Genomic DNA, 27,368 nt, shown 5'->3' on the forward strand with positions numbered 1-27,368 from the left:
TAATTTGGCCTTGCTCTCCAGCTGTCAGATATCCCAGAAGAGAGTCTCCTAGCCTCCTTCCTACAAGATAAAGCCTGGTTTCATCCTTGCATGCCCGACATTGAATGGCTCATTTGTGGCTGAGAACAATGATTCAGTCAAATGGAATGAAAGGCTTAAGAATCATTCTTTTTTTTAAATTGAAGTATAGTCAGTTTACAATGTTGTGTCGATTTCTGATGTACAGCGTAATGTTTCAGTCATACATATACGTACATATATTCATTTTCATATTCTTTTTCATTATAGTTACTACAAGATATTGAATACAGTTCCCTGTGCTATACAGCAGAACCTTGTTGTTTATCTATTTTATATCTAGTAGTTAGTATCTGCAAATCCCAAACTCCCAATTTATCCCTTCCCACTCCCTTTCCCCTTTTCCTCGGTAACTGTAAATTTGCTTTCTATGTCTGTGAGTCTGTTTCTGTTTTGTAAATAAGTTCATTTCTGTCTCCTTTTTTAGATTCCACATGTAAGGGGTCTCATATGGTATTTTTCTTTCTCTTTCTGGCTTACTTCACTTAGAATGACATTCTCCAGGTCCATCCATGTTGCAGCAAATGGAATTGTTTTATTCTTTTTATGGCTGAGTAGTATTCCATTGTATAAATAAACCACAACTTCTTTATCCAGTCATCTGTCAATGGACATTTAGGTTGTTTCCATGTTTTGGCTATTGTACATAGTGCTGCTAAAGAATCATTCATTTTTTTTCACTGGCACTACCTGGCACAATTTGGAACCATGACACACCATTTGTGTAGAAGTTAACAGGCCAAAAGGTACATCACATTTTGATGTGGATGATGAATGTTCTTAAAAGTTGCATAAATAATGACATTATGGAAAAATCCTCCCTCGTGTTTATCTTTAAGATGTTTATTAAATAATATGATACTGTCCAGGGATTTTCCTTATCCTGCTTTATTATTTTCAATTAAATTATCACCCAGACAGAGTTCCAGGATTTAGTCTTTCATATTTCAAGGCACTTGAGAGAGTTAAATCATGGTCTGGCTTGAGGGATTCTGAGAGCCCTTGAGCATCACCAGACCTGCTAATGGGTGAGTTCTGGGAAATGTGAGGCTCTTCACTAATAAGGCGTCTCATGCTGGACGTTTTAGTGGACCCTCTCTTTCTGGAAACTTAGCACCTGTATTTTGGGGAAATGTTCTTAAATCATTTGTTGCTAATGTTCTCCCCTCCGTGTTCTGCGTCCTCCATTTCTAATGGGCAATTCTATCACTCAAATATCGGGTAGTCTGCACTCATCTAGTTTCTCGCCTTTTCTCTATTTTCCATTCATTGTCTTTTTATTCTATTTGCAGAAAGATTTCTTAAAACTTTACCTTCCAATCTTACTGAATTTCCATGTGTGTTACTGTGTTTCTAATTCAGATGTTCCTTTTTTTTTTTTTCAGTTTGAATGTTCTGCATTTATAGCATCCTATTTTTGGTGTGTACATGTTCCGAATTGTTTTGTTTCTCATGTTTTTCCTCCCTGCATAATCTGTTTTCTCAAAGTTGCTTTCCTTTTTTTGTTTGTCTGTTTGTTTGAGTCTTTATCTTTGAGAGCCTTTCCTCGGATTCTCCTCATCCTTGGCTTTTGGTGCATGATCATGAGTGAGGATTTTAAAACCTGACTGGCCCTGCTGAGCACATCATGGGGCTTCTCAGTTCTGAGTTACACTGTGAATTGGCCTGTGTGGACCATTTGTTCAGGAATTCCAGGTGTTAGTATCTTTGTCTTTATTGCTTTGGAACAGATCAAGTTCCCCGAGAAAGAACCTTCCAATTTCTATCTCGTGGGGAGGGATCTGAGAGCCAACATCCTGAGAACCAATTAGGGACAGAGGCTGGGGGTCTTTGTATCCCTCATTTGGCATGCATCTGATCCTTAATCCCACATTGTCAGCATGGTACATACACCCTCAACTGTGGGTAGCATTGGCCAGCTAAAGATATCTGGTTTTCCCTTGCTAGTGAATACATCTCCAGACTCTAGGCGAAGGAGGCACACGCAGCAGTAAGGAGCAGAAGACATCAGAGGTCTAACTGGTTCTTAGATTCTGCCCAGGCTGCCTGATTTCAGAGCCGCCCTCTTCACCACCACCCCAGAAGTAACTGAGGCTTTTTATGGCTCTGCATGGGTGACTCGGGTCTCTCCCTGTCTTTCTCTCCATTTGCTTCTGTCTTTCAAAACTGTGTGCCCTTTACCTCCTCTCATGTTTCCCACACCCTTGTAGATTATGTCTTTAAAATGTATCCATTTACTATAGTTTTTGTAAGGGTTTTTCAGTACCCCAGCTCAATAAGAGACCAAGTTTTCATTTTGACTCCCTCGTGGCGTATGACAGTGTTTTGCACTTAATAGACACTGAGCTGGTATTTGTAGAACTGAATAGATGAATACCTTAAGTACAGCCAAAACATAGTATGACAGCATTTTCACATAGTAGAGATTTATACATTTGAGAAATTAATAAAATTAAATATCTCTTTTTTTCCCTAATAACTCAACATATTGGTAGCTCCATAAGTTAAGAATCTACACTGGAAAAAGTTAACAATACTTTGAATGGGTATTTTATCTACTCCTGTGTTCCTGTCTATCCAGCAAATAGTTATTGAGAAAGCACAATGTCAGTCACTAAGAATTACCGAGATTACTGTTTGCGTTTGGTTACACGGCATGTCTATCATGAAGTGGATATTATTCAATTACTAGGAATTGCTGCTAAGTGAATTTTTATAGGTTAAAACTTGTTAGCTCCCAAATCAAGAACAGATTGAAGTAGAGTTCTATGGTTTATATGTTATTAAATGTGACTTTGATATACAGAAGCCCTCATTCTATGACTAAATTCAACAATGCAAATGGAATTTTAATTTATTGCTTCTGTGTAAAATGTCATCAGTTTCCGAGTGAGCTAGAAAACTAATTGGAATGTATTTGGAATTTTTTTCAAATCAGGTGGTTATTATTAACATTTATTTCAGCCAGAATTATACTTACACCACTAGCTCTTGATAGATCACGGTTTCAGTTGATCCAGATAGTATAATATTTCCTTAGGGGGTGTAGTGTCAGGTATTTAATTGTTGTGCTTGGATATTTGATCTATACAAGTTTATGGATGAGCAAGCAGTGGAATTTGCCAGACATGTCTCCATTCTTCATTTTAGAAACAGACCAACTGCTTGTATAGTAGTATGGCATTTCTTATACAACAGTTTGCACACACTGTAATTGGTTTTCATTTATAAAAAAAAAATGAAGTTCATATTCAGACTGGTTTATTGGAGGAGTAAATCTTTACCTAAGTGATGACAGTATTATTTTTTAGTGTATATAATTTTTTAAAGGAAAATAACATGCTAGGATAGCTTTAACTCATAAAATAGAAAGGACTGCTTTTCTTCTTTATAAGTCTTCAGCATTTTTTAACCTTTTACATCTTATGTTTTGATTAAAATAAAAAATTAATTGGAAAGAAAAAATGAATCTCTATTGAACGTTTTGCATATGCCAAATACTCTGCTAAACACTTTATATGGATTATTTCATTTAATCCTCATAACAACCCTCCAAATTTATTGGTATTCACATTTTACAGGTTAGAAAAATACCAAGGCTTAAAAATAAAATATAACAAAGTAATGATAATAAATATAATAAATTTTGAAATCACTAATATTCACTAAATATTCACAAATAGGACCTCCACCTGCACTGTTTTAAGTGCTTTGACTGTGTTGTATCATCTGATCCTTATCACACATGTTAGTGGGAGCCATTATCATTCCCATTTTATAAATGAAAAAGGGAAAAGATACATTCCCTCAGAAGGAAAAAAAAAAAAAATAACTGACCCAAAATCACAAGGCCAAATCCAAACACAAGTAGCTGCATCCTTAGTTAGTGCTAAAAGATGACTCTTGGATAGTTGGGAACTTCATGCTGGAAGTAACAGAAACTCTGATTCAAAGTGCCGTATACATTAAGGGCATTTAGCATCTCACATCCCAAAGCCCCGGAAGTAGAGCAGGTTTCAAGATTGATTGATGGGGTGATGTCATCAAGAGTCCTGATTATTTCCACATCTGTTTTGCCACCTCAGCCTGGCTTCCCACATTAGATCTGCTCCTTGTTGGCTATCAATTCAAGCAAATCACTTGTACGGAGAATGAGCCCAAGTATACTCAACTTTGACTGAGAATGACAACGTTGCATTAGGAAACAGGGAGGTGGCAACCGTTCTAGGCTTCAGAACTTGGTAGCTGGTTCCTTCCTCATCGACAAGGTCAGCAGAACGGCATCACCTACCCCAGGTGCTGTCGTGAGGATTAAGTCAGTTAAAACACATGTCGTGCTACAAACGGTGGCTGGCACATTGTAGGTGCTACATAGGTGTTCTCTATTATGGTGGCTGCTTTTCTTGTTGTGCTGTTGTGACAATGTCCAGAAAAAGCAATTATGGTGCTCTCCAGATATGAAAAAAAGTTTCCAGTCCTTGCAACAGATTTTCTCACACATCTGCCTTACAGGAGTTGGGTATCAAGCCTTTCCCTTGAACAATTACCTGATAGGATAACAGACTCACCTTTGGCAACTATCAGGACATCCCAGAGCTGAGGGTAGTCACTTTGCTGAGATCAGGACATGCGGGGATGGAGCATAAAGGAACAGATTCAGCACCCTTTCCCCATCTACTGTGAATATGATGAAAAGGCTGCTGGCATTGGTGCATCCAGAGAACTTGACATAAGGCATAATGGAAGAGAGGAGGAATGAGTCAGCAGCTGTATATGCCTCCCTCCTCTGCCCTGTAACTGCTAACTTGGTTGAAACAGTGCCTACTCACCCAAAAATCAGAACTAGGTCACCCAGGTTGTTCTGAGTGAGTATCTGCACATCTGTGTCCCCAGTGCCTCCCTCCAGAAGCTGCACAGTCAGCCAGTAACCTTCCCAATAAGAAGAGACCCCATCCCACGAGGATGCTGTGCTTCCCTGCCAGGCGCTCCCAACAAATAGTAACACACAGCCTCCTGAGTTTAGAGAATGGATTTTAGAATCAAATATGATAGCTTGTGCAAATGCTCTGCACATCTGTAAGACGTAGCAATAAAGGGTGGGGGTTCATTTCCCCCTACAGGACTTCTGATCTGTCTGCTAGGGCGATAGATCAGTCCTTTCCTGATAATGGATTAACAGCCGATGTACAACATTAGGCACCGTGTGGCTCATTAACCCGTGACACCAGAGTCTTAGTTACAGAAGTGAGCAACTTTATAGAACACGTATTAGCGCGAACATTAACGGAATGATCGGGATTTAATGTTTCCTAATGGGCCATTATGTCCTTTTTGTTCTTGAAGTAGATTAAAAAATACATGAATCCGTGGCATCGAGATTAATATCGTTCTAAAGAGCGGGCATCAGAACGCTGCAGACACGTGGGGAGTTGCTCCCTTTGTCCTGGAAGCTGGGATTCTCAGAAACCTAGAGAACAGCAGCTGGTAGGAATTATCTTTCAAGAAGACCAGCCCGGATTTACCTAGAAATTAACACCTGCTACTGAAGTCATGTCTTAGATGCAAAATTAGCAAGGAGGCTATATCCACAGTCACTTTTGTACAGTTTCAGTTCTCCTTTAAAATTGCTGCAGCAAAGTAACATTCAATCAGGAGACAGCACTGAGTTTTCCTGCAAATGAGGGTTGGACTGCAGTAGTCAAAATACTGTCACACCCAGACTGTGAAATGGGAGGCGGGCGCAACTCAGCCTCTGTGGCTTGAATTGTTAAATGCTCACACTTAATCTAGAGAAAGAATATTCGTTTTCCAGCTAAAGTATTTTATGATATTTTGGAAAGTCTTCACTGAGTCATTTCCCTAGAAATAGTGTATTTTCTATAACACATTATGCTTCTCAAGTTTGAAAGGTGATTTTTAGGTCCTGCCTGCCCTTTACTCTTGGCTTCGTCGGTTTAGTGATTTCTGCCTAATGAGACTGACATTTTGATACAAGAGTCTTTTAAGAAAAACTAAAGCTGTATGTTTTGCTATGTGTTCCATAATTTATTGTAATTAAAGTTGTGTTTTTTTCAGTACCAAATAATGAATAACCATTATCCAGCTAATTTGATCAAGCGCTAATTTTGGATTCTACGTTGATTAAGTTAATTTTGGAAGTGTCATTATTTATGTACACAGATTAAGATTCTTATTAAAGCAATATTTAGTTTTGGTTCTTCCTTATAAATATGTGTTTCTGCATGAGTATAGAAAATAGGATTTGTAAACAGAACTTCAAACCTTTTAAATTTACTAGACAAACAATAATTTACTCTCCAAAATCTTTGTGATAATGAATCAGATGGCAAAAATTACTGGTATAAGAATCAAATTTATGAATCTTCCAAAACATGATTTTTTCTTGATTATCTCTTAGGCTCCTTAATCTGCGATGGTGGGGTTTTTTGGCTTAGTGTGGCATACGACCAGTAAAACAAGTCCAGCAAAAAAAAAAAAAAAAAAAAGGCTGTGATAGATAGAAGGACTTTTTCTTGTTACAACCTTGAGGATTTGTCAAACTGTACATATTTTACAAATAAGTAATTCCCTAGTACTTTAATTCTGAGATCACACCAAAGGGATATCAGGATAGTTGACTCAATTCTGAAAAATATAGTCAAAACAATTATTCGTTAGGTTTTTAAAAGACATTTTAATGCATCTTGTTTAACTCACGTAGCATTTTCCCCTAAAGTATTAAACCAATTTATCTATGTAAACACAGTGTTATTTACATGAATATTGTTCCTTTTAACATGTAGTTGAAAATACTCAGTTATAGTGAAACCACTTCTAAAAGCAGCCAAGTGTAACACAGGCACCAGGCAGTCAGTTCTTGATTCCAGCCACTTCTCCTTCTCATTAGCCACTTTTTAAAGCAAACTTATCCTGTCTGTTCTCTGTCATGTTCTTGTTTTCTTCCTTTGCTATTTGTGTTTATGTAGTACTTCCTCACCCTAAGATAAATATTCATGCTTTTCTTCTAATTCTTTTATGGTTTACATTTTATGTTTAACTCTACAATACATTTGGAATTGACCTTTTGATTTTAAAGTGCGTATATTATTTATTTTATTTGAGAATCACTAATTCCTTCAATAAGCATTTATTACACATCCACTCTATGTTTGGCACTAATGACACAAAAATGAATCCATGCCAACTCCTGAGGAACATAAAATTGGAGGGTAAGACAAGCCATAAAAAGATAAATTACACTAATGTGAAAAGGGTCAAAGGGCAGGAAGACACATAGATTTGCCAATAGTGGTAGTTTCTCAATTGACTGGGATTTGCTTCTTGTTGCCAGTAGAATGCTGAGTTCATGGGGTGCTTTCGTTACAAAGCTGGACTCACAGTAGGAAAAAAAATAGGTGTCCTTTTGGATATGAACTGGCTGTGTCCAAGTCTGGACAAAGACAGTAGAAAAATGTCACTGGGGAGGCACTGCTGCTGCTACTCCCACCTCATGAGTCCAGAAAGATCAGAACATTGATTGCCTTCCATTAAATATTAGGCACAGGGTGGTCCTCAGAATTCTTCCAATGCAATGTTTAACCTGTGTGTGATGTGGAAACTTAGATCAGAGAAGGCTAGTTTGGAATCTGTCGTTCCCTCTTCTTTCCTATGCAAGTTGAGCTCCTTGGAGTCTTCTCCACATTATTCTGCTTTTCCCAGTTGTGGGACAAGAGGCATGTGTGGCAGCGGGTGCAGGGGTGAGGCAGAAAGGTGGGGAAGACCTGCCATCACTCCATGAAAAATCTAAGAGCCGTCAGAAGTAACTAGCCTTCTGAAAATGGACCATATTCTTGTTACTGAAGTTCTTCCTTCTGTTCACTGGCAACTCTGCATTGACTGGGAACCTGGTTACATTCTCTTGGGAACTAGCCTTTGGCATTTTAGGTCACAATGAGAAGTTCAGGGATGAGCTAGTCCTATGAATCACTGTCCAACAATCAGCTGAGATCTTGTCTGTTATTTTTACTCTAAGCATCTGGCTTTGTTCTCAATTGAGTCTCAGCAAAATGTCCACAGATAATCCATTTGTCTTATGCTTTGCCTGACAGGTGAGTTTCAGCCATTACCAACACTGATGCCACGGGCTGATTGACATGCTTTCAAATCTTCTGAATACATTTCTATCAGATGTAGGAATTGACCTAGCAAAAAGTTACCACAATTCACACACAAACATAAACCAAAGCCCTCATTTTATGTGTAATTATGGCCAAATTGGATATTTATAGAACTAAGAAGCTGTAATTTATACATCCCCAAAATGGGATTTTTTTTTTCAATACTGAGAATAATTATATAGATGGTCCCCAAATGTTTTCAATAACAATTCTTGGTATTTTATGATGAGATGATGGCCCTAACATGTTTAAACATTCACAGTAAATTATAGGAACATCTTTATTTCTAAATGTTAATAAAGAAATATGCATCGTGTAGTGCATTCTATTACAAGCTATTTGAATTTGAGAGCAGGATTCATGGTCATGAGTTAGTATAAATGACCAAAGTATATTATGAATCATTAAATAGCTACAGAAATTCTCAATGGAATTATTATCTTGTAATTCAAATTCTGTCTTTCATTAATTGTATGTAGTGCGTGGCTCTCTGACCCATGGATTCCAAGTTCACTGTCCCCATAAAATTCCCTTTGCTCCTTGGCCCAGACAATTGCTCTTTCTTTGACAATGGCAGCATTTATTTCCTCTCCTTTATTTCCTTCTAGCTCTCTTTTCCATGCACTATTTCCCAAAGCCAATGATGGCCCAAGCCATCAAGTTACCTGGCTTTCTACTGCAAAATTCTCGCATTTGTTGGATGACTCAGAGAGAAACTACTGTTTAGATTCTGGACAAGGGGAAAGGGGTGAGAAGAGGAGGGAAATTGTTCTTCCCCACGTTAGCCTGCCCACTAGAAAAGGCAGCTGCTGTATCTTGTTAGCAAGCTGTAACTCTGAGACATGTGATGTCAGTCCATCCTTACCCAGAATGCATCAGTACGCAGTACACATGTACCCCTGCCCTTCCTTCCTCACCAGTCTCTACTGAGGACCACATAACAGAGAACATGCTGGTTTCTAATAAAGGGTGAGATCGTGGGGAGGGGATAATTGGGAAATTTCTGCCCTTACAGAATTTATGTCACACGTGTTCGCCAATTCCAGTGCCTTTCTCATGACCTAGTCTGCCTTGGGGTCCGATAGCCCTCACCAGACTCACATCTAGAAGCTGAATTTTAAATACATAACTTTCCCCAAATAGAGGCAGATGTGCCAAATAGCATAATCTTCTACTGAAGACCACCTCAATTTTAAAATGTAAGGGAGCTACCTGGACTTTTAAATTGCAATTTTATGGAACTTGCCTGGAGTATTACAGTACTGCTCTTTGGCGTGTGGCCTGGAAGGACAGAATGTTAGCGGTGAAGGAAAATGGCATGACCAAGGCTGGAGAGTGAGTGCGAGTGCCTGTCCTTCTATTTTAATTCTCCTTTGATTAAAAGTTTAAAAAAAAATTTTTAAGTCAGCCAATAGCCTGCAACCCAAATTGAGATTTTTTATTTTTGACAGTGAGGCTATGATGAGGAGGCAGGCAAAGTGCCTTTTCAGTCTCATTTGCCACGTCTGGGGGCCAGCTGCTGCCCTTGAGGGCTACGGGGCCTTCTTCCCCAGCCAAACGGGGCCCTTAGAAGCACTGCCCTTCACCGAGGAAACAGACCTTTAAAGAAAGAATAGTTCTGACAGTAAAAAGAAAAAAAATCTTCTCCTGTTTGATCTATTTCTGGAAAGTCTCCAAACTAACTTTGGAAATGCTAGACTTCCTCAAAAACTGTGTATCTCACTCCCAGACTCAGAGACAAAAGAGCTGGACCCTTGGTTGATCAGATCTTCCAGCCGCAGGGGCCATGTGGGAATCTTCTGATTACTGATTGGACCACCCTCCACATCCCCAAACCACAGCCCCCACACCGTGCCTTTCAGTCTGCACAGAGCTCCTGATGTGCAATATTTATCCTCAGATAACGAATAAGAAGCCACCATGCCTTGTCACTGATGGGCAAACTGCTCGAAGCATCGTTCTTAAAGATAAACTCTATCAGACTGCGTGAGTCACTTCCTACAGCAATGGCTCTGAATTAAAGTCGTTCTAAATACCTCTGTTCTGCACTCACCAATATATTATAATTAATATCGATTATGTATCTTTGGATTATAAAGTGCTCATGAAGAAAATATGAAAATATTTCTTGGTACAATGACGAATAGAGAACAAAGACTATACAGATAGCATTTCTGTTAAAGAGATGAGCAAGAAAAAAAAATGTGTGCACTCACTCTCAGAGAAGATCTTGTGACCTAATGAGATTTTTAAGTGTATAATGACCTAGATGTATATATTTACAAGGAGGAAACCTACACTGTTTGAAGTCTCCTTGTGTTCAGACAAAGGGGAAATAGGGCAGAGCATAGCCAGGCACCACTGCCACTCCAGACACTGCAGAAGATGTAGCCACTATAACTACCCACATCTCTTGAAGATTCCATCTGGCAAGATTCCCCCTGGAAATAATCCCAGCTCGTGGCGAGAGGGCTGTTTGGCGGCTAGCAGCAGAACCATCAAAGGGGAGAGGCTTTCTCAGTTGTGTGTGAACTCGTTCAGGTACTTACGGAAAGTGTAGCTAAGCATGCTTTTGGACGAGTTTGGATGTTTTAAAAGTAGCTGCTCTCTGTAAGGCCAGTCAGACATTGATATGCCTCCCCATGGTGTGAAAATTGAAAAAGATTCAAATATTCTTTGGAAAACTTCAGATTCATCTTTAATTAAGGAAGAGCTAAATGTGGTCTTTACTTCATTTGGGGGAATTACAATTATTGGGATTAATCATTACTAGTAAGAATTCACTTTCTAATATGATTTAATTAGTAGTTTGGACGCACCCTGAGCTCCTCAGGACATTAGGAAAGATCCTTCCATGACTCAGCTTGGGGTTAAACTATAGCCTTAAATAGCATCCCCCGCCCCATTCAAAGAATTAAACAGTGATAAAATAAGCAGTGTTCACTATTTAGGTAGCTCCTTTGAGGCCCTGGGCCTTAAATATTTGTGGACTATGTGGCTAGTGACACCTAATCTTGTTTAGATGGAGGACAGAGAGCTAATGTTGGCATGAAGCATTGTCAAACGTGGCGTGATTACTCACAGTCATAGCAAGAGCTCTATGAAGACATGAAAAGAGACAAGATTCTCAAAATGAGTACTGTGGGTAGATGTAAGCTTTTATTCTCAGTTTAGCCCCTTCCCCCTGAACATATGTACACACACCAAGACTTGTATGGAACACGAGAAACCCCAACGCAGTTAAGAACGGGCTGACACCCATCCCACTGCCACAGTGGAACTCCAGCCAGAGCTGTATTTGAGTCATTGTCTCAGAGACTTCCGGATCCCTAGAGGCTGCCTCCTGCAAGCCGTCCAAGGTGGTTACTCTGCAACTTGAGATGGATGGTGATAGATGCGAACCTTCCAGAGAGGTTTTACCACATCCAGGTTGGCAATTAATCAGACCTCTTTCCAGGCTTCACAATTATTTTAGCAAAGGAAGCAATTAAGAAAAACAATCTTCCTTTGCAAAGGGTTTTAAACCACACCAGGAGCCACATCCATGGGTCAAAATACCAATTCTGCCCTCTTTATCAGCTTCCTTTCAACAAGGGAGCAACTAAAAGGACCATATGACTTTTCCTCTTTATTTTTTTAAAAGGATTCTATCCTGTTAAAACAAGTATCTATTTTTTTTCTCTCAAACAAGGAATTTTCCTCCCAAAATTGAAAAATGAGTAAGGGTATTCTTTTCAGATGGTAAACTTAGCAAAAAAACCCCAAAAAAACCAGACTGAATAGAAAAATTTCTGTTGTGCAAATGAAAATGTGAGCATACATGCATATGCATGCATGAATTATGACTACAGCAAACTATAAATACAACACATTAGTACCTGCACGAAGCACAAAGGTAGCACAATTTTATGGTCTCAAAATCCTAATTAGCATAAATGGCATAACACTGTAATCAAATAATTATTGATTAACACAAAGACAGAGAAGCCAGATGTCTTGAATGGGCTTGGCAATTAACTAAGTAAACTACAGGTGTTTAAAATTCATAGATTGCAAACAAAATGTGTACTTATTGTGAAAAAATCACCTGTAGGCAAATCTTAGTGCCATCAGCCACAGCAGTTACATACCATGAATGTCAATATCTGTGAATGTACATTATACTTTTACAAATAATGTTTGAGGCATCACTGGTAAGAAATGTTTTTTTCATTGCATTGAAAAATGTTGTGACATTCCATGCACAAATGCTCAGCTTTTGGAAGGCTGTTTCTGCAGGGACATCCCTGGTTCTTCCCTATGAACCCGACGCACCTCAGTAGACAAACCAACGTAAAACACAACAGGTGTGTACGTGAGCTCGGTAAATTCAGAAGGGTAAAACTGCAGAGTCATACGGCGTGCCCATTTTAAACTTCTGGATGTTACCACTTTATTCTGTTTAAGGCTGATCATTGTCCTGTGGATGAGGGGAAACCACGCCACCTGGACAGTGACAAGCGTAGCAACTTTGATCACTGGTACCAGGATGCTGTCAGTTCTATTAGCATTTAAAAGACACAAATTTGTGCTTTGTTGATCCTTTCTACTGTATCTTTAATTCATTTCTGCTTTTATATGGTTCTTTGTCTTTCAAAGAGGGCGATGTTCTGTCGGAGTTCGGCAGGTGCTCTGGTTGGCTGAGTGGGTCCGTAGATGTGAGTCTTGGTGTACTTGTGGGAGAGGGTGAGCCACGAGCATCCTTCTACTCCACCATCTTGCTTCTCCCTCCATTTCTGCTTTTATATGTTTCTGATGCCCTTACTTTACATTCTTTGAAATAATACTCATCTTCTAACACAAAAGAGACTACATGTTTTCTTCTATTTGTTGTCTATCTTCTCATACTAGAATGTTAGCTTCACTAAAGCAGGGATTTTGTCTCATTTGTTCATGGATTAATCCCTGATCCCAGCACAGGGTAGGCACATAATATACATTTGTTAATCAAATCTGTATCTACATCTTTTCTTCTCATATAGTCTTAACTTGTTATTCTTAAATCTTTGAACTACCTGCTTAGCTCATTAATTCTCAGCCTTTATTCTTTTCTGCTATGAATATTTAATGCCATAAATTTTTCCCTGAATATCATTTTATGTATATTTCACAAGTTCTGAAATTTATTATTATTTTTATTATTATTATTCTGTAAGTGCTGTTTGACACTAAAAAAGAAATCTGTATTATGTACTTTGATACTACCTGAATTAACTATTTAATTTTTAATAACCAATTGCTAATCCTTATAAGAATCAAATAATTTCATTATAATTTGTAATTAAAAAAAAATCCTTTCATTCCTTCTACATTTATCGCCTGGCGTTCACCAGTTAGGTAGACTTTACCTCATCAATTGGGTTATCTTGATATATAATTCCTGCTGGAAAGGCACAATAAATGCCTAATTCCTTTCCTTTTATCACTCATTTTTCAAGTAAAGTTGATTTTTATAATTAATAAACTTCCTTTTTTAGAGCAGTTCATAGCAAAACTGAATGAAAAGCACAGAGATGGTATTGTTTAAAAAACTCCTTTAAATGTTAATATCTGCCTTTCTTTTCTGAGCATTATGGAGTCACAGATCTTCACTGATTCAATGCGTTTGGTCTGCCTCATTGTTCTTTAATGCTCAGATGATCATAACATTAACCAGTGGGAGACCCTTCACACTGGCCCCAGGTCCTTTTAACATGACTCATCAATTTGTGAAAGTTTTCTTAATTTCTAGCACAAAGATATATTGCACACTTTCCTTGTTGCTTCCTTCACCACACCTGGATCTGGCATTTCTCCAGGGAATAACCTTGGTTCTTTTTAGTGAGGGAGCGTGTCAGAGAGCACGAACCGGAGACGCTCACTGCTGCTGGGATGACATTGTTTCCAAGCCATTTCAGTGGACAGAGATCTCACACACACACACACACTCACATGCACAGATACACATACCCACTCTCACACACACACACACACACTCACACACATTTTATATAATAATTTTAAATCATGAGTGCATTTTGATATTTTCCATTCAGTGTTAGCATCACATACTTTTTTTCCCAGCAGTACTTACATGTAGAAAGTGCCCACAGTACCAAACCTTCGAAGACTGACAGGCAGGAGCGTATACTAATCCTGTAAATGAAACAATGAATATGTACACTTCCAGACTAAAACTGTACTAATCCTAAAATTCAGCTAACCCAGATATGAATACAAATATATGACTCAGCAATAGTTACTTTTTCTAGTGCTTTTTACTGTGGGGCTAAGGTATTCAACTGATTGGATTAAAAGATCAGAACAAAATAAATGAACACAAACATGATACATTTTAGTAAAAACTGTATACTTAACAGCGTGACTGAATGCACTAGAGCCACAACTCAGGGCATGATGTTAAAAGTTGTTTAGATAACATCCGGAGGAAGTTTAAGTGAACTGATGTCATCATTCTGAGGACTAATTGATAACAGGCAATATTTTCGTTTTCGTTTCTAAAGTAAAAAAACAGATTAAAATATATTACTAAAATTTATGTTACCAACAGGAACAGTAGACTGTTTTGCAGGTCACAGTATTTACATTTATTTTCTTTGATCTCATAACTGACTCTTTTCTCTTACACTGAAAATCCTCTTTTCTAACACTCTTTAGCGTGATGCCTTGTTTTAACCCACGTATAAGGAAAATGGTTTTAAAATGGTAAATTCATATAAATACACAGATAAATACTGCTTCCGTGCCCCATGTGTTCCCCCTTTATGGGGCTGGTGTGCACACTCCCCAGCAGTTGACTTATTGGCTGTTGAGTAACTGGCTGGCTCTGCCCCCTCTGTCAGAGAACTGCCTTCAGCAGATGGGCGCCCTCCTGCTCAATCAGACGCTGGAGTCGCCTTCATTTATCTCCTCTCATCTCCACATGCTATTCTGCCTCCAAAATACATCACACCCCTGTCCTGCCCCTTCTACGGCTGCCCCCTTTCCTTACCTGCTACAATACCCCCCTAACTGGCTTCCACCTCTGCCCCAGTCAAATCCATTCTCTACACAGTTCTTAGAATGATCTTTTGAAAAATGCAAAGCAGGTGAGACGAGGATTTGACTTCCCAGCTGGACTTTATGTAAAATCCCGACTCCTCATCAGGGCTTGCTTCCTACGTCTCCTGTTAGTTCTGTTTGCACGCGACACTTTCCCCACATCTTCACGTGTCTGGTTCTTTCTCATCCAACAGGTCTTGGCCCAAATACCCACCATGAGAGACGCCTTCTCTGACCATCTCTTATAAGATAACTCCACTCCTCATCCCAGTCACTCTCCACCACGTTATTGCCTTTATGTTAGTTTTTAAGACGTATAAGTATTTCTGTCTACTTTATTGCCTGTGTTCTCCACTAGAATATACGTTCCGTGAGGGCAAGAATAAGATCTTACATTCACTCTTAAATCCCAGTGCATAACTCGTTTTAGAAACTCCATAAGTACCTGCTGAATAGATGGATGAGACTTCAGGGCTTCCCAAAATGGCTCAATCTAGGGAATTAAAGCCCAAGAATGAAGACAGAAGGCTTGATTACTTTTAGCTCTGCCTCTGGCCCCTGATCAATAGTAGACAATTGAAAAGCCCCAGCGATGCCTAGTTGTAAGGGTAAGAAATAGAAAATCAAAATCAATGGCCACTGCCCCCTCTGCAAACCTTCCTCAGTTTCGGCACCAGCGGCACAGGCCGACACCGTCATGATGTGCGGGTGGCTTGCAGGAAGAATTCTGTAAGAGAGCAACGGCAGATGGCAATCACTTTCCAATGGAAGCTTGGATGCCTTTTAAGCCTGTCTCTAAGAGCTGCTTTTGATGTAGGAAAATAATATACACTGGTTGAGATATTTGAACTGACACTAAGTCTTTGTATTATGGGCTCCAAACACTTAAGCCTCACTAGCAAGCACTGTGTTTGTCCCTTGTTACATGGATCTACAGTACGCTCTGAAATGTTTGATGCTTGGGTGAAAAGAAAATAATTGGAAATGTAAGAAAGTTGTTTCAACTTTCCCAGTTCCTATTCTGAGATGAACAGTCCTTCAGAAGAAGTTTCAATTGACATGAATTCTATTATATAAATGTAAACTCAAAGCCGACTCTAAAATTGAAATCTATTTCCTTAAATACATGTGGACTTCTCCTCAGGGTCACATTTTCACTTCCAGCTGGGCTGGCTTATGATCAAAGAAAGTGAAAAGACAAAAAGCGGATCGCCATGTAAGATTGGATTCAGTGACCCTTTGAGCCACAACTAAGGAGAAAGGGGAGAAAAATGAATATTATCAGAGGTTGGGAGTCCATTTCTAGCAATAGAGAGGATTAGCTAAAGTTAAATTAGACACATACAAAAAAGCAGACGATTAAAAGAACAAAGAAGAATAAGAGTGAGTAACTCCTTGATTAATGAAGATTTATAGAGTGGTCTACTATAATAGAAAGTGAACACTGAATTCTTCAGGACGTGAGCTAATTCCAATACGGTGGCTACACTTACTGCAAATAATGTGGGCAGGCATGTCCGCATACCCAAGTTAATGAACATTTCAAATCATTCTGGAAATGTCTCTTTTTTAAAAAATTCAAGTATTCGAAGAAAATGGGAACAAGTTTGGGATTCACACTAATGAGACGAAGGGGCTTGTAAACATTTAATATTTACCTGAGTAGATTATTTAGAGAAGGGCAGACATTCTGGAGTAATTTTAAGTCATAAGGTTGGGAGTGTGAGGAGATACAGCCAGTATCTTATTCTCCACATGTTCACTCGTGTTCTCCTGTGCACCCTTGAAGCCATCATCCCATGTTCTTACCACCTTGACTTCCACACTTCGTGAAAAAACATCAAATCATCTGTCTCAATCCCCTCAATTCCTTGAAATCCGTTTTTTTCACTCCCAGCACTCTCCTGGTATTGCCCCACGGATCTGCAAATTCACTGTTGTTGGTTTGTGTGTATGTTTTGTTTTAGGAGGCTTTTTGACCGTGGTGTGACCAACTGCCCTGAAATTCTTCCTCCTGTTGGCCTTGACACTGTCTCTTCCCAGGCAGTCCCCACACCTCCCATGTTTCTCCTCTCTCTCCTTGCTTTCTTTGTTTTACCAACTGTCCTTTGGTAATCACACACACTTGCATAAATACAAACACCATTATTTACATCTTTTAAATTCTGATGGCAAAGACATTGCTTGTCAATTTTTTTAACCATAGTGTGCTTAAATTATCAGATAATATTTAATGCCAAGAAATGGAAAAGAAATGACATTTGAGCTACTCATAATTATTTTTAAGGTCACTTTGTTGATCTATGGTTTAACACTAAACCATGTATTTCAAAACTATAGGCTTTGCTATGATAACCGGAAGAGTCAAGAAAATAAGTGATCTTCTGTATTCATTTATTTAGTTCTTTTTATTTAAAAAAAAATTGTGGTTTTCTGAGTTGCATTCCCTCTGATGTGCCTCATGCAAAACTGAGTTGATTATGTGTTGAGTTTTTTTTTAATGTTTGATATCTAACTGTCGAAGGAGATAGAAATCAGACACAAACTTACGATAAAACTTTATTCCAAATTTAATTAAGAGTTTAGAATTTTAAATATAGTTTGATGCTGTTGATGTTCTCATTCAAATTTTAATACAGCCATTGCAAAAAATAATACAGTTTATAAATATGTTATAGTGCCAGCAAATTAAGTGAGAACCACACTGAGAGATTTTTATGAGTGTAACAAACATGTACCATTAGTTCTTAAATTCACTTTTGTTTTATTTGGGTAATATAAATTTTAGTCAAAGTCATATTGAAAGGAACTTACAGCCCTGCAATAGAAGAGGCCACTGGGTAAGGACACTTCCAGAACAGAAATTGCTATGAATTTTGAGATCATGCTAGTTCATCCTGAACCTGATGAATTCTATTAAGATGGGAAATCATAGTTCTTCTGTAGTGACCAAGACTAACTTCCAGAGATTAAATCTAATGGCCAGGAAAGGGAGCAGTGTGCAGTTTGCCTGCAGGTAAATTGCCTTGTGTTAAACTGAATTCACTCACAAGAGCAATTATTTTTCTGTAATATTTTCTCTCCAGAGGGTAAGTATAAATGATACATGTAGCAAACTAATAACCAAAAAAGAAAAAAAAAGATGATGGAAAATGTCTTATTATCCATAAAATGCTGTAGCTGTGATGGTAACAGAATATATGTAGCAAACCAACAACCCAAAAAAAAAAGATATAAAATGTTTTATTATTGATCTAATCAAAGGCATTCTTATAATGATTCTTGGAATCATTTGTGTTGAGGTAAATCTAAAACCATGGAAAAGCTGCCTACTAATGTGAACTGGAAATGTTTCTCATCTGAAGATGCAGGTACCACATAGAGCAGAGGATAACAAGGGAGGGGTTTCCACTGACCTTGTCCAGGCAGGTCTCACACTGGTCAGCTAGAAGTTCAAGGGCTTTCCACTTTGCACCAGCTTCCCCTAAGTTTTCAGAGTTCCAAATTCAATTTCTGACACTTAGGAGTGTTCCATGCCACTGAGGTGGGGATGGTCCTCCGAGCGGCACTGGAATGCACAGATGAGCATCATTTGTCCTGGACAATCAGCAGGCAGCCCCTGGGCGGCTAAGCAAAAGTGGTGCCCACTCCGCATGTCCCCCTGGCACTAGCGACAGTGAGCTTGATGGGAGTGGAGGCTGGGAAATCGACCAGCTGCTCCTATATCCACGGCTCCCTGCAGATCCACATCCTGGCCTGTGGTCTGTGGGCACCCTTGCTCTCTCTCCATCACCACACCTCCTCAGGTGTCCACAGGGGCGGCCATAATCTCTAATTTATCTGAGAGTCAAGAGTCTTGGTTCCTCATGTATTCTTTTCAAACCATTGTTTAGGACAAAAGCATTATAACCTTAGTCCTTCATAGCTGACCCTCCACAAACACTAAGGGCAATAAATGTTAGCCCATGAGGATAATTCTAATGACAATGAAGCAAGAAGAAAACACAGAAGAAAATTTCAGTATAGACAAAATAATTTTAAAATAAGCATATGAATTTTTTAAATAAACGTATCATCTCTGGATTTTTGATGTGTGCTAACCTTAAAATGTTATTATTGGAAGAATTCTATCTCCACGTTGAATAATTATAACCCCAGTGAAAAATGAGCCACTTAGCCATACGATACATGTGGCCATTGCTCGCTTTGTCTTTCGTCACTTTTTACTTGAAATTTAAACCATTTCAGCAATTTCATCTCTCCTGAATTCGTCTTAACGTGAAGAGCAAAGATGTGATGTGATATGATGGTCTCCTTTCTCTCTCTTGTCTCCTACCCACTAGGATACAGATCTAATGACATTCAACATCTCTGTACACCGGTCGTGGTGGCGGGAACACGGGCCCGGCTGTGTCCGAAGGGTGCTGCCCCCGTCAGCACACGGCATGATGGACGATTACACGTACGTCTCCGTCACGGGCTGCATCGTCGACTTCCAGTACCTGGAGGTCATCCACAGTGCTGTTCAGATTCTCCTCTCTGTAAGTACCTCTTTCGTGTCTTTGTCTGATCAGGACTCTCTGTAATGGCATTTTACATCTAACCCTTCCGTCCACAGTCCCCTGGTAGATAACGCCACAGGTAAGAACATGGAACAATGATAGTAACCGCTATTATCCCAGCATTCGTTATGTTTAATGACAGATTGCATCTTTTTCCTCTTGGCATCCAGACACTTTGTTTTTAGAACCAGTTAGTCGCTATGGCTTCTAACTTGAGATAGAACACACAAAATTCAGTGGGATTGTGTCACTTTTCCCCAGAAGCGTTGTCCATTGGCTCCTCCCTTCTAACACGCTTCTGCTACTGCTTCTAGTTCCAGTGCATTCTTTTCCTAAGGTGCGTTAGCTCCTTATGTGAATGAACACTTAGAGAAAGAAGGATCAAACATACCCGCTGGCTTTCTCAATCTAATAAACCTCATATTTATGATTCCTTGAGAAAATAAATTCCTCCAGAGAGTCTTACACGTTTTAGTGCCTAAAATTTGTTGTGAGGGTACAATTCCATATAGAGAAACAGAGGGGACGTGGCTTGATTGAACTACAGAAGACTCATGTGCTGGGAGTTCCTTAATGATATTTACTCTGTACCTGGTTGTCCCACCCACAATTTGATCACATTGCAGAGTGCAATTCATTTAATATATATCCATCATCAATAATGCTCTTTCCTTGAAATCCAACAAAGATGTGGCATTTTTTTTGAGTCAATGAGCAATAAAGCCGTTCTCACAATCCTTTTCACATACGTCAGCCATCTCAGTTCTTCTAGCCAACTGGTTAGAGTCAGAATAAGAGATACAGGCTTAATAATAAATAAACAGATGACAGATGTCTAGGAGGCGTTTGGCAGTGGAGAATGTACCTTGCAATTATTTCCAGAGAGACTTTAGGAGTCCTTGCTGTCACTTACTGTATCCGTTACCTGCTGCTCTGTAACAAACCACCCCAAACTGTGACTACGTAACATCAATGTGTTGCTTAGAGTTCGGTGGGTCAGGGCTTCGAGAAGGGCTCAGCTGGGTAGTTCTGCTCCACGTGACACTGGCCAGGGTGTCTCACACGAACCTCTCAGCCAGGAGCTCTGATGGCCTTAGGACACCCAGGGAGCCCTCCCTCAGATGTCTGCGGCCGGCTGTTGCCCCACTTTCTCCTCCACATGGCTTCTCTCTTCGAAGAAAACTTGACAGGCTTTCTTAGAGCAAGGCAGCCGGGTTCCAAGCAGAGGAGCCCAATGTGCAAGCATCACCAAGCCTCTACTTGAGAGTCCTTCCTGCGATCGTCCCCCTGGCAGCAACTCATGTGGCCGAGCCCAGAGCCACTGTGGGAGGCGCGATGCAGCGATGCAGTGGTCTCACCCTCACTTACGTAGTTCATTCATTATTGTTCTTTAACCTGCGTATAAATATGCATGGTTTAAAATAGGGTTTTAGAACGTATTTGAATTAAAATTTTCAAGGAAGACTAAAGACTAGAATAAAAAACTCCAAAGATCTTTCCGTGCTCTAGTTCAATGAAAGGAAAATTCTACCCTGAATTCAAAGAGGTTGTACCTCAATGCTGAGGAATTTTTCTTCAGAGATTTTCCTTTCCCTGTTCTCTGGTCTTGTTTGGGGGTTTTGTTGTTGTTGTTGTTGTTGTTTGTTTTTAACTCTCCTGGCAGTTACATATGAAACTGTGGCAAAATATATATGTTTAAATCTTTGAATTTTTTAAAAATGTGGCAAATTTTCTTTTAAAATTGTTCAGTCTATTTTAATGTGAAACAGTACTCTATTGTCATATCCTAGGTCCTAAAGGTTCTTATTAATTTTTTTAATATTGAAACATTTTTTCTAGAACCCTTCCTCTGTGAACAGATTCCTTTACTTTAAAAAAAAAAATTCATAGAAAATTGCCAAGCCATTTTTGTGGAATGATGGTATGATGTGCAGGCTCTTATAATGCAGCAGAAAGCTGTCAGAATCAAAAAGTCATTTCTCCATAGTAACTCCAATTCAAATGAATAGCAACGTGAAAGTATTTATTGGATATGGAGCTGAACTGACACGTAAAAACTTACACTAAAGGGAAGTAGTGAATAAAGTATACACACCTAAAATACTTATCACTTATAGATGAACTCCTTGGCATCTCAGCTAAGTGAACATTCAAAGCTCAGCCCCTGCACACATTGTCCTGATTAGACTGTTCAGCCTTCCAGCAGCAAAAATACTAGTTGCTGATTTCTGACTTTCCTCGTGTAACACACCAGCGAGACAAGATTCCCAATAGATTTTCTTTTTATATTAAAATGAAATCTACCCTGAAGTCACTTCACAATCATCAAATTATGTTATGATTGTTGTGGTTGATGGCGTATGGCTTTCTGGTATTTTCCACTTATCTCATTTGATACGTTTACAATGATTAGAATTGTGATTTTTTTTTAAATCCAGTGCTATGAGAGTGCTTCCAGTATCAGTTGCTTAGCATGTGCTGAGACGTCAGTCTTAATCCTGAGAAAAGGGGTGCTGACTGCAGTATTGGTGCACATGTGGCAGAGTCTAGACGGGTTTTTGCTTGCTTGCTGGTAGCCAGTTTGAGAGAGAGAAAAACTTTGGCCCTTGACTTCCTCTAAATATCTATCCCCCCCACACACACAAAAGGACTTAAAGACTGTAAATGATCAAATTGGTTTAGTCACTACTTATCAGAGTAGCCGGAGAAGACATATCCTGGGAAGTAGCATTTGAGCTGAGACACAAAAGAAGTCATTTCAAGTGTGGGTCTAGGAATATTCCAGAGGAGACAGAAAGATTCACATGGCTGGAACTTGGAAAATACGGGAGAGAGTGATGAAAGGTGAAGTCAGAGAAGTGGTAGAGGTTAAAGAAGACATGGTACAGAATTTGAGTTGGATTACAAAACGCTGGGAACTGTTACTGTGTTTCAGCCAGGAGAGGGGCGTGCTCTGTATTTAGGAAAGCAAGTCTGTAGCTGCTTGGAGAGTGGATCTGAGGAGAATAAGAACAGAATAAGAAAAACTAATTTGTAGGCTATTCCAATAGACCACATGAGAGGAGATGGTGGCTTGGACTCGGGTGGTAGCAACAGAACTAGAAATGTCTACACAGCAGTTCTTGCTGAAGAGAGGACGTGGCACGTGAGGAAAGGGAAGAAAGACGAAGCTTCGGGCTTGGGTTTGAGCAGTGGGGTAGGGGATGCTGCTAGTTACCAAAATGGGAGAGTCCAGGAACTTTGCTTCACTGGCAGCTTCCATCTCTTCTTGACATAAGAAATAATGGGAATGAAACATAGATTTTTTTAAATAGTTTTAATTATTAGAGAAATACTTCCAGAAATATCACAAGGCTGATATAGTTAGCCTAAAAGGAGCACCATCTGGAAGTGGAAAGTGTGCCTTCCCAGATGGAAAAGTCTTGCCATTCTAATGGCACTTAAATTGATTGTCATTTCATAATGGTTTAAAGAAATTAGTGCAGTATTAGCCGTTCACATTTGACTAAAAGTAAAGTTGGTAGCAAGAAAGCTGCGAGGAAGTGGTGCTCTTTATTTAAATTGATTATGTAAATAGCTCTTTCATTTAAAACTGGTTTATATAAAATTCAAGCAAATATTTGCAATGCATAATTATTACTTAGTAGCAAAGATAATCGGGAAGCCATGCAGACAATGAAACATGAACAATTAAAATCTTCAGGATACACAACAGCTTTTAATTAGGCAGTTAAATTAATCTAAATAAATAGAAAACCGTGTTGTAAGGCTTGGCTGCAAAGGATTTTAAAACCAATGATAATAATTAAAAAAAAAAATCAGGGGGGTAGGATGTATCTCAGTGGTAGAGTTCATGCTTAGTATGCATGAGCTCCTGGGTTCAATCCCCAGGACCTCCATTTAAAAAAAAATAAAAATAAATAAACAAACCTAATTGTCTCCCCCACAAAACAAACAAACAAACAAACAAAAGCATAGCTATCATTTCCTGGGTGTATACTATGTGCTTGGCTTCTTCCTTTGAAATATCACCTTGCATAATCTTTTCAAGAGTAATGCAGAGTAGACCTTATTTTGTCTAATTTACGTAGGAGTAAATTGGGACACAACATAAACATCTTATCCATTTTCCTGTGGTCAGCCATTGGGGAGGGGGCATCAAACTTGGTTCAGATATATCCCAAAATGACTGTGCTTATTAAGGATACTTTGTTAATCCATAAAGCAAAAGGCAGAATAGATATAAATGTTTCACTTAGTATATGTTTTGGAAAGATATTAGGGTTCTAAAGAGTCAATCTGCAGATTTTGCTCAACTATCTCACGATTTCGTAGAAGTCAACGTCTTCAACTTGTGGGACTTCTGTGTCCTGCACGTACGGGACACAGCGGGAAAGAGCAGACATCTATTGTCTTTGCTGGCCAGCTTCCACACCCCCAGCCTCTGATAACAGCACATCCACTGCCTCACAGTTAGAGAGCCACACGCCCACTCCTGCCCTCTACACGGTGAAGGTGGGCTCCGGCCGGGCGGGGCTGCCCCCACCACCCTCCAGCTCCAGGGCTAGACGCGAGGCCCAGAAAGTGTCATCAGCATGTTGCTTCCTCTGGACCCAGGGGTTGGTTCAGGGAGAGTCATGTGAGGTAAGCTGGTCCTTGGGACTCAGTTCAACAATTCTCAACTTTTAGGAAATACCACTTCTTTCCTGCAAGCGTGCTGAATTAGGAGGGCTTGCGTTTGCAGATACAGGCAGCCACCGTGTGGAGAGGGACTACCTGAGGCAAAACCAGCTGTGAAGAAGGACATACAGAGACAGAGGGAGACAGGCAGATCAAGCCGTACCCAAACCAGCCCCACCTTGGTTGGCTGTTGGCTACTAGACAATTTAAAGTCACATGCATGTCACCGTATGTTTCTATTGGCCAGTGCGAATCTGTGGCATCCCTGACAAATGGTGATGCGGCCTCTGCTTGAACATGCAGCTCATTACCCCTCCAGGCAGTCCCACTCATTGGACTGCTCCAAGGTTTCAGGATGACTTTTTGTCTGTAGATCCAAAATCCATCACGTTGGAACTTCCATCTATAGTTCTGCCTCCTGAGTATCAAAGAGTATCTAGTCTTCGTTCACATCCCACTCTTCTGGCTTGTCACCGGAAGATTACCTTCCAACCCATCTTGCAGTCTTGTCTCATAGGACATCACCGACATTTTTGATTAGTGCTTTGCTGACAAGATTCTGTATTTGAATTGGCAGCAGTTGCGGGTTTATTAGCCGTGATCCCTTTGTCCCTAAGGCAAAAAGCCTGGCTCTGTCTCCTCCTTGTGAAGCTGTAGGTGAGGTTTAGAGTTCTGCCCGAGACCTAGGACACTCTCTGCCCCCATGAGGTGTAATCTGGAAAGAAGAAGTAGCTACGGTCATGGGATGCTTGCCCTTGCCCTGAGTTCTGTCATGGAAATGGACATGGACTTTGTGCTGAGAAGAGGATTCAACCAATTTTCAAATCTTTCCTGGATTTTTCTTTTTCCTATGTCCTCCATATGTGTGCAGTCACCCAGTCATCCAGGGGTGTTTGGAGAGCTTGTACCCCCTAGATCCTCTCCTGCACATGTGCAGCTTCCCAGTTTTATGTAACAAAATAATCATGAGCGTTACATCTCATCACTTTGCCATGTAGTGAAATGTGTCATGAGAAGGACGTCTCATCATCTCATCTCATCATCTCATCACCTCATACATCTTTGCCATATTCTATTGTTCAGAGCAAGTCTCAGGTGCTGCCCACTCTCAGGAGGAGTAGATTACATAAGGGCAAAAATACTAGAAGGAGAGAATTATTGGGGGTCACCTTGCTTGAATGTCGGATGTACCCCACAAGCTACACATAGACGCATCAGCAGATGGTAGGAGATTTAGTAGCTTTAGGTGTTTGGGCAAATGTCTAACCAATCACTGACCAACTCCTAAGCTATGCAGACATAGTGGTGACCTCTAGGATCCTAAAATAAAAATAGGTTTAAAAAAAAAACTGAACAGAGGCCTGAGAAGCTACATACCAAGATTAAGCTCAGGCAAGTTAATGTAAAGCAAAAGAAAACAACAACCCTTTGGGGGAAAAAAGAAGAATCAAGAGTTTCTATATTATCTAAAATGTCCAGTTTTCAAAACAAAAAGAGAGACATGAAGTGTACAAAGAAACAGTATATAGGGAAGTGTGACCTATATTGTAGGTGGGGGAAAACAGTCAATAGAAATTGTCTCTGTGGCAGTAGAAAAAAAATATTTTCATATCAGGACATTAACAGAGTAACTTATGGGATAACATACGATAGTGGATGTGTCTAACCTTGTTTACAATGGATGCTGGGAAAAGTTGGGGGAAAAACACCTACCAGGGGTCCATCATGAGTGATTCAGGGAGCAGTGACAGAAGGGCACAAAAAAGAGAATTGGTCGTGTAATTGCATTCTGTCAAACGGCTAGATAAGCAGCCAGCAGTTTTGCATTAGAATGCGTTTGGTTATCCCATTTACAATGGGCTGGTAATCCCATAAATATTTATTGCTGAACTAAAGAAAGCAGCATAAGCTTTTACCCTTTGAGAAAGGTCTGTAACCTGCACGGTGCCAGGGAAGTATGAAACCCTGATGATTTGGTTACTTCTTAATATGTTAAAGGCTGGACCGCGTTTGGCTCCTGTGAACACTCTGAATGCAGCTGTCGGAGGCGCACTCCTGGAGGGCAATTGTGAGCATATGCTGCCGTTGGGGAGCGATCAGACCCACAGCTGCTCTCTACCCCAACCTGGAGCAGGACAATGTGGAGTCCACGGGCTAGCAGATTTACCTTTGTTGGCTGGGAATAAGGATCAATCCCTTGTGAACAGACTGAACATAAGAACAAAAGGAGAAAGAAGAAGGGGGAAAAAAGCACTTTCCTTAAAATGATTCTGTATCTCTGTACACTACATAATGTTAATCCTCCCACGTGGCTTGGAGGAAATAAACAGATTCTTTTTTTTTTATTTTGAAAGGCATGGCATCGCTTAAGCAATAAATACATCCCATTTCCAAGTCTATGTGCTATATATGTTGAACGAACAAAACCCCAAAATCTATCACTTCTGATTTTGCAGATATTTTCAGATCCTGTCTACTCCTCAAAAAGATGTAGGCTGCTAATAATAAGGCACCAGAAATAAAAAGACCAAAAACAGCTATTAGTAAAACAAAGTCATAATCAAAAGTCAGAGAGAGAGAGAGAGCAAAATCTGTTGCCTGAGAAAATCTGCAGTGACTAAACATGATCATTATGAATGTCCTTGGCAACCAGAGCAAAGAGGAAAACTCAATAAGGAAATAGCCGCTTATTTTTAAAAGTTCTGGTACTTTCTCAACACTGCACATCAACATACATTGGCTTCTCTTGCTGTGTTAGGATGACAGTGAGCCTCCACTGCCCTTGCCGTGG

The 27,368-nt window shown here is 39.7% G+C and overlaps 1 protein-coding gene across 4 annotated transcripts in view; it reads left to right on the forward strand.

Annotated features, from left to right (window-relative positions):
* NKAIN3 (sodium/potassium transporting ATPase interacting 3) overlaps positions 1 to 27,368 on the forward strand; it is a 409,151-nt gene that overhangs the window by 286,857 nt on the left and 94,926 nt on the right. For 3 of the 4 annotated variants that reach the window (XM_074355104.1, XM_074355103.1, XM_074355105.1), the window contains exon 4: positions 19,679 to 19,876. In XM_074355104.1, the coding sequence (XP_074211205.1) occupies positions 19,679 to 19,876 (198 nt within the window). Of the gene's footprint in view, positions 1 to 19,678; positions 19,877 to 26,575; positions 26,954 to 27,368 lie in introns of those variants that run through there. The other variant, XM_074355102.1, reaches the window with a different exon arrangement.

This window comes from Camelus bactrianus, chromosome 29, assembly GCF_048773025.1.
Source record: "Camelus bactrianus isolate YW-2024 breed Bactrian camel chromosome 29, ASM4877302v1, whole genome shotgun sequence".
In the NCBI taxonomy this organism is placed as follows: Eukaryota; Metazoa; Chordata; class Mammalia; order Artiodactyla; family Camelidae; genus Camelus; species Camelus bactrianus.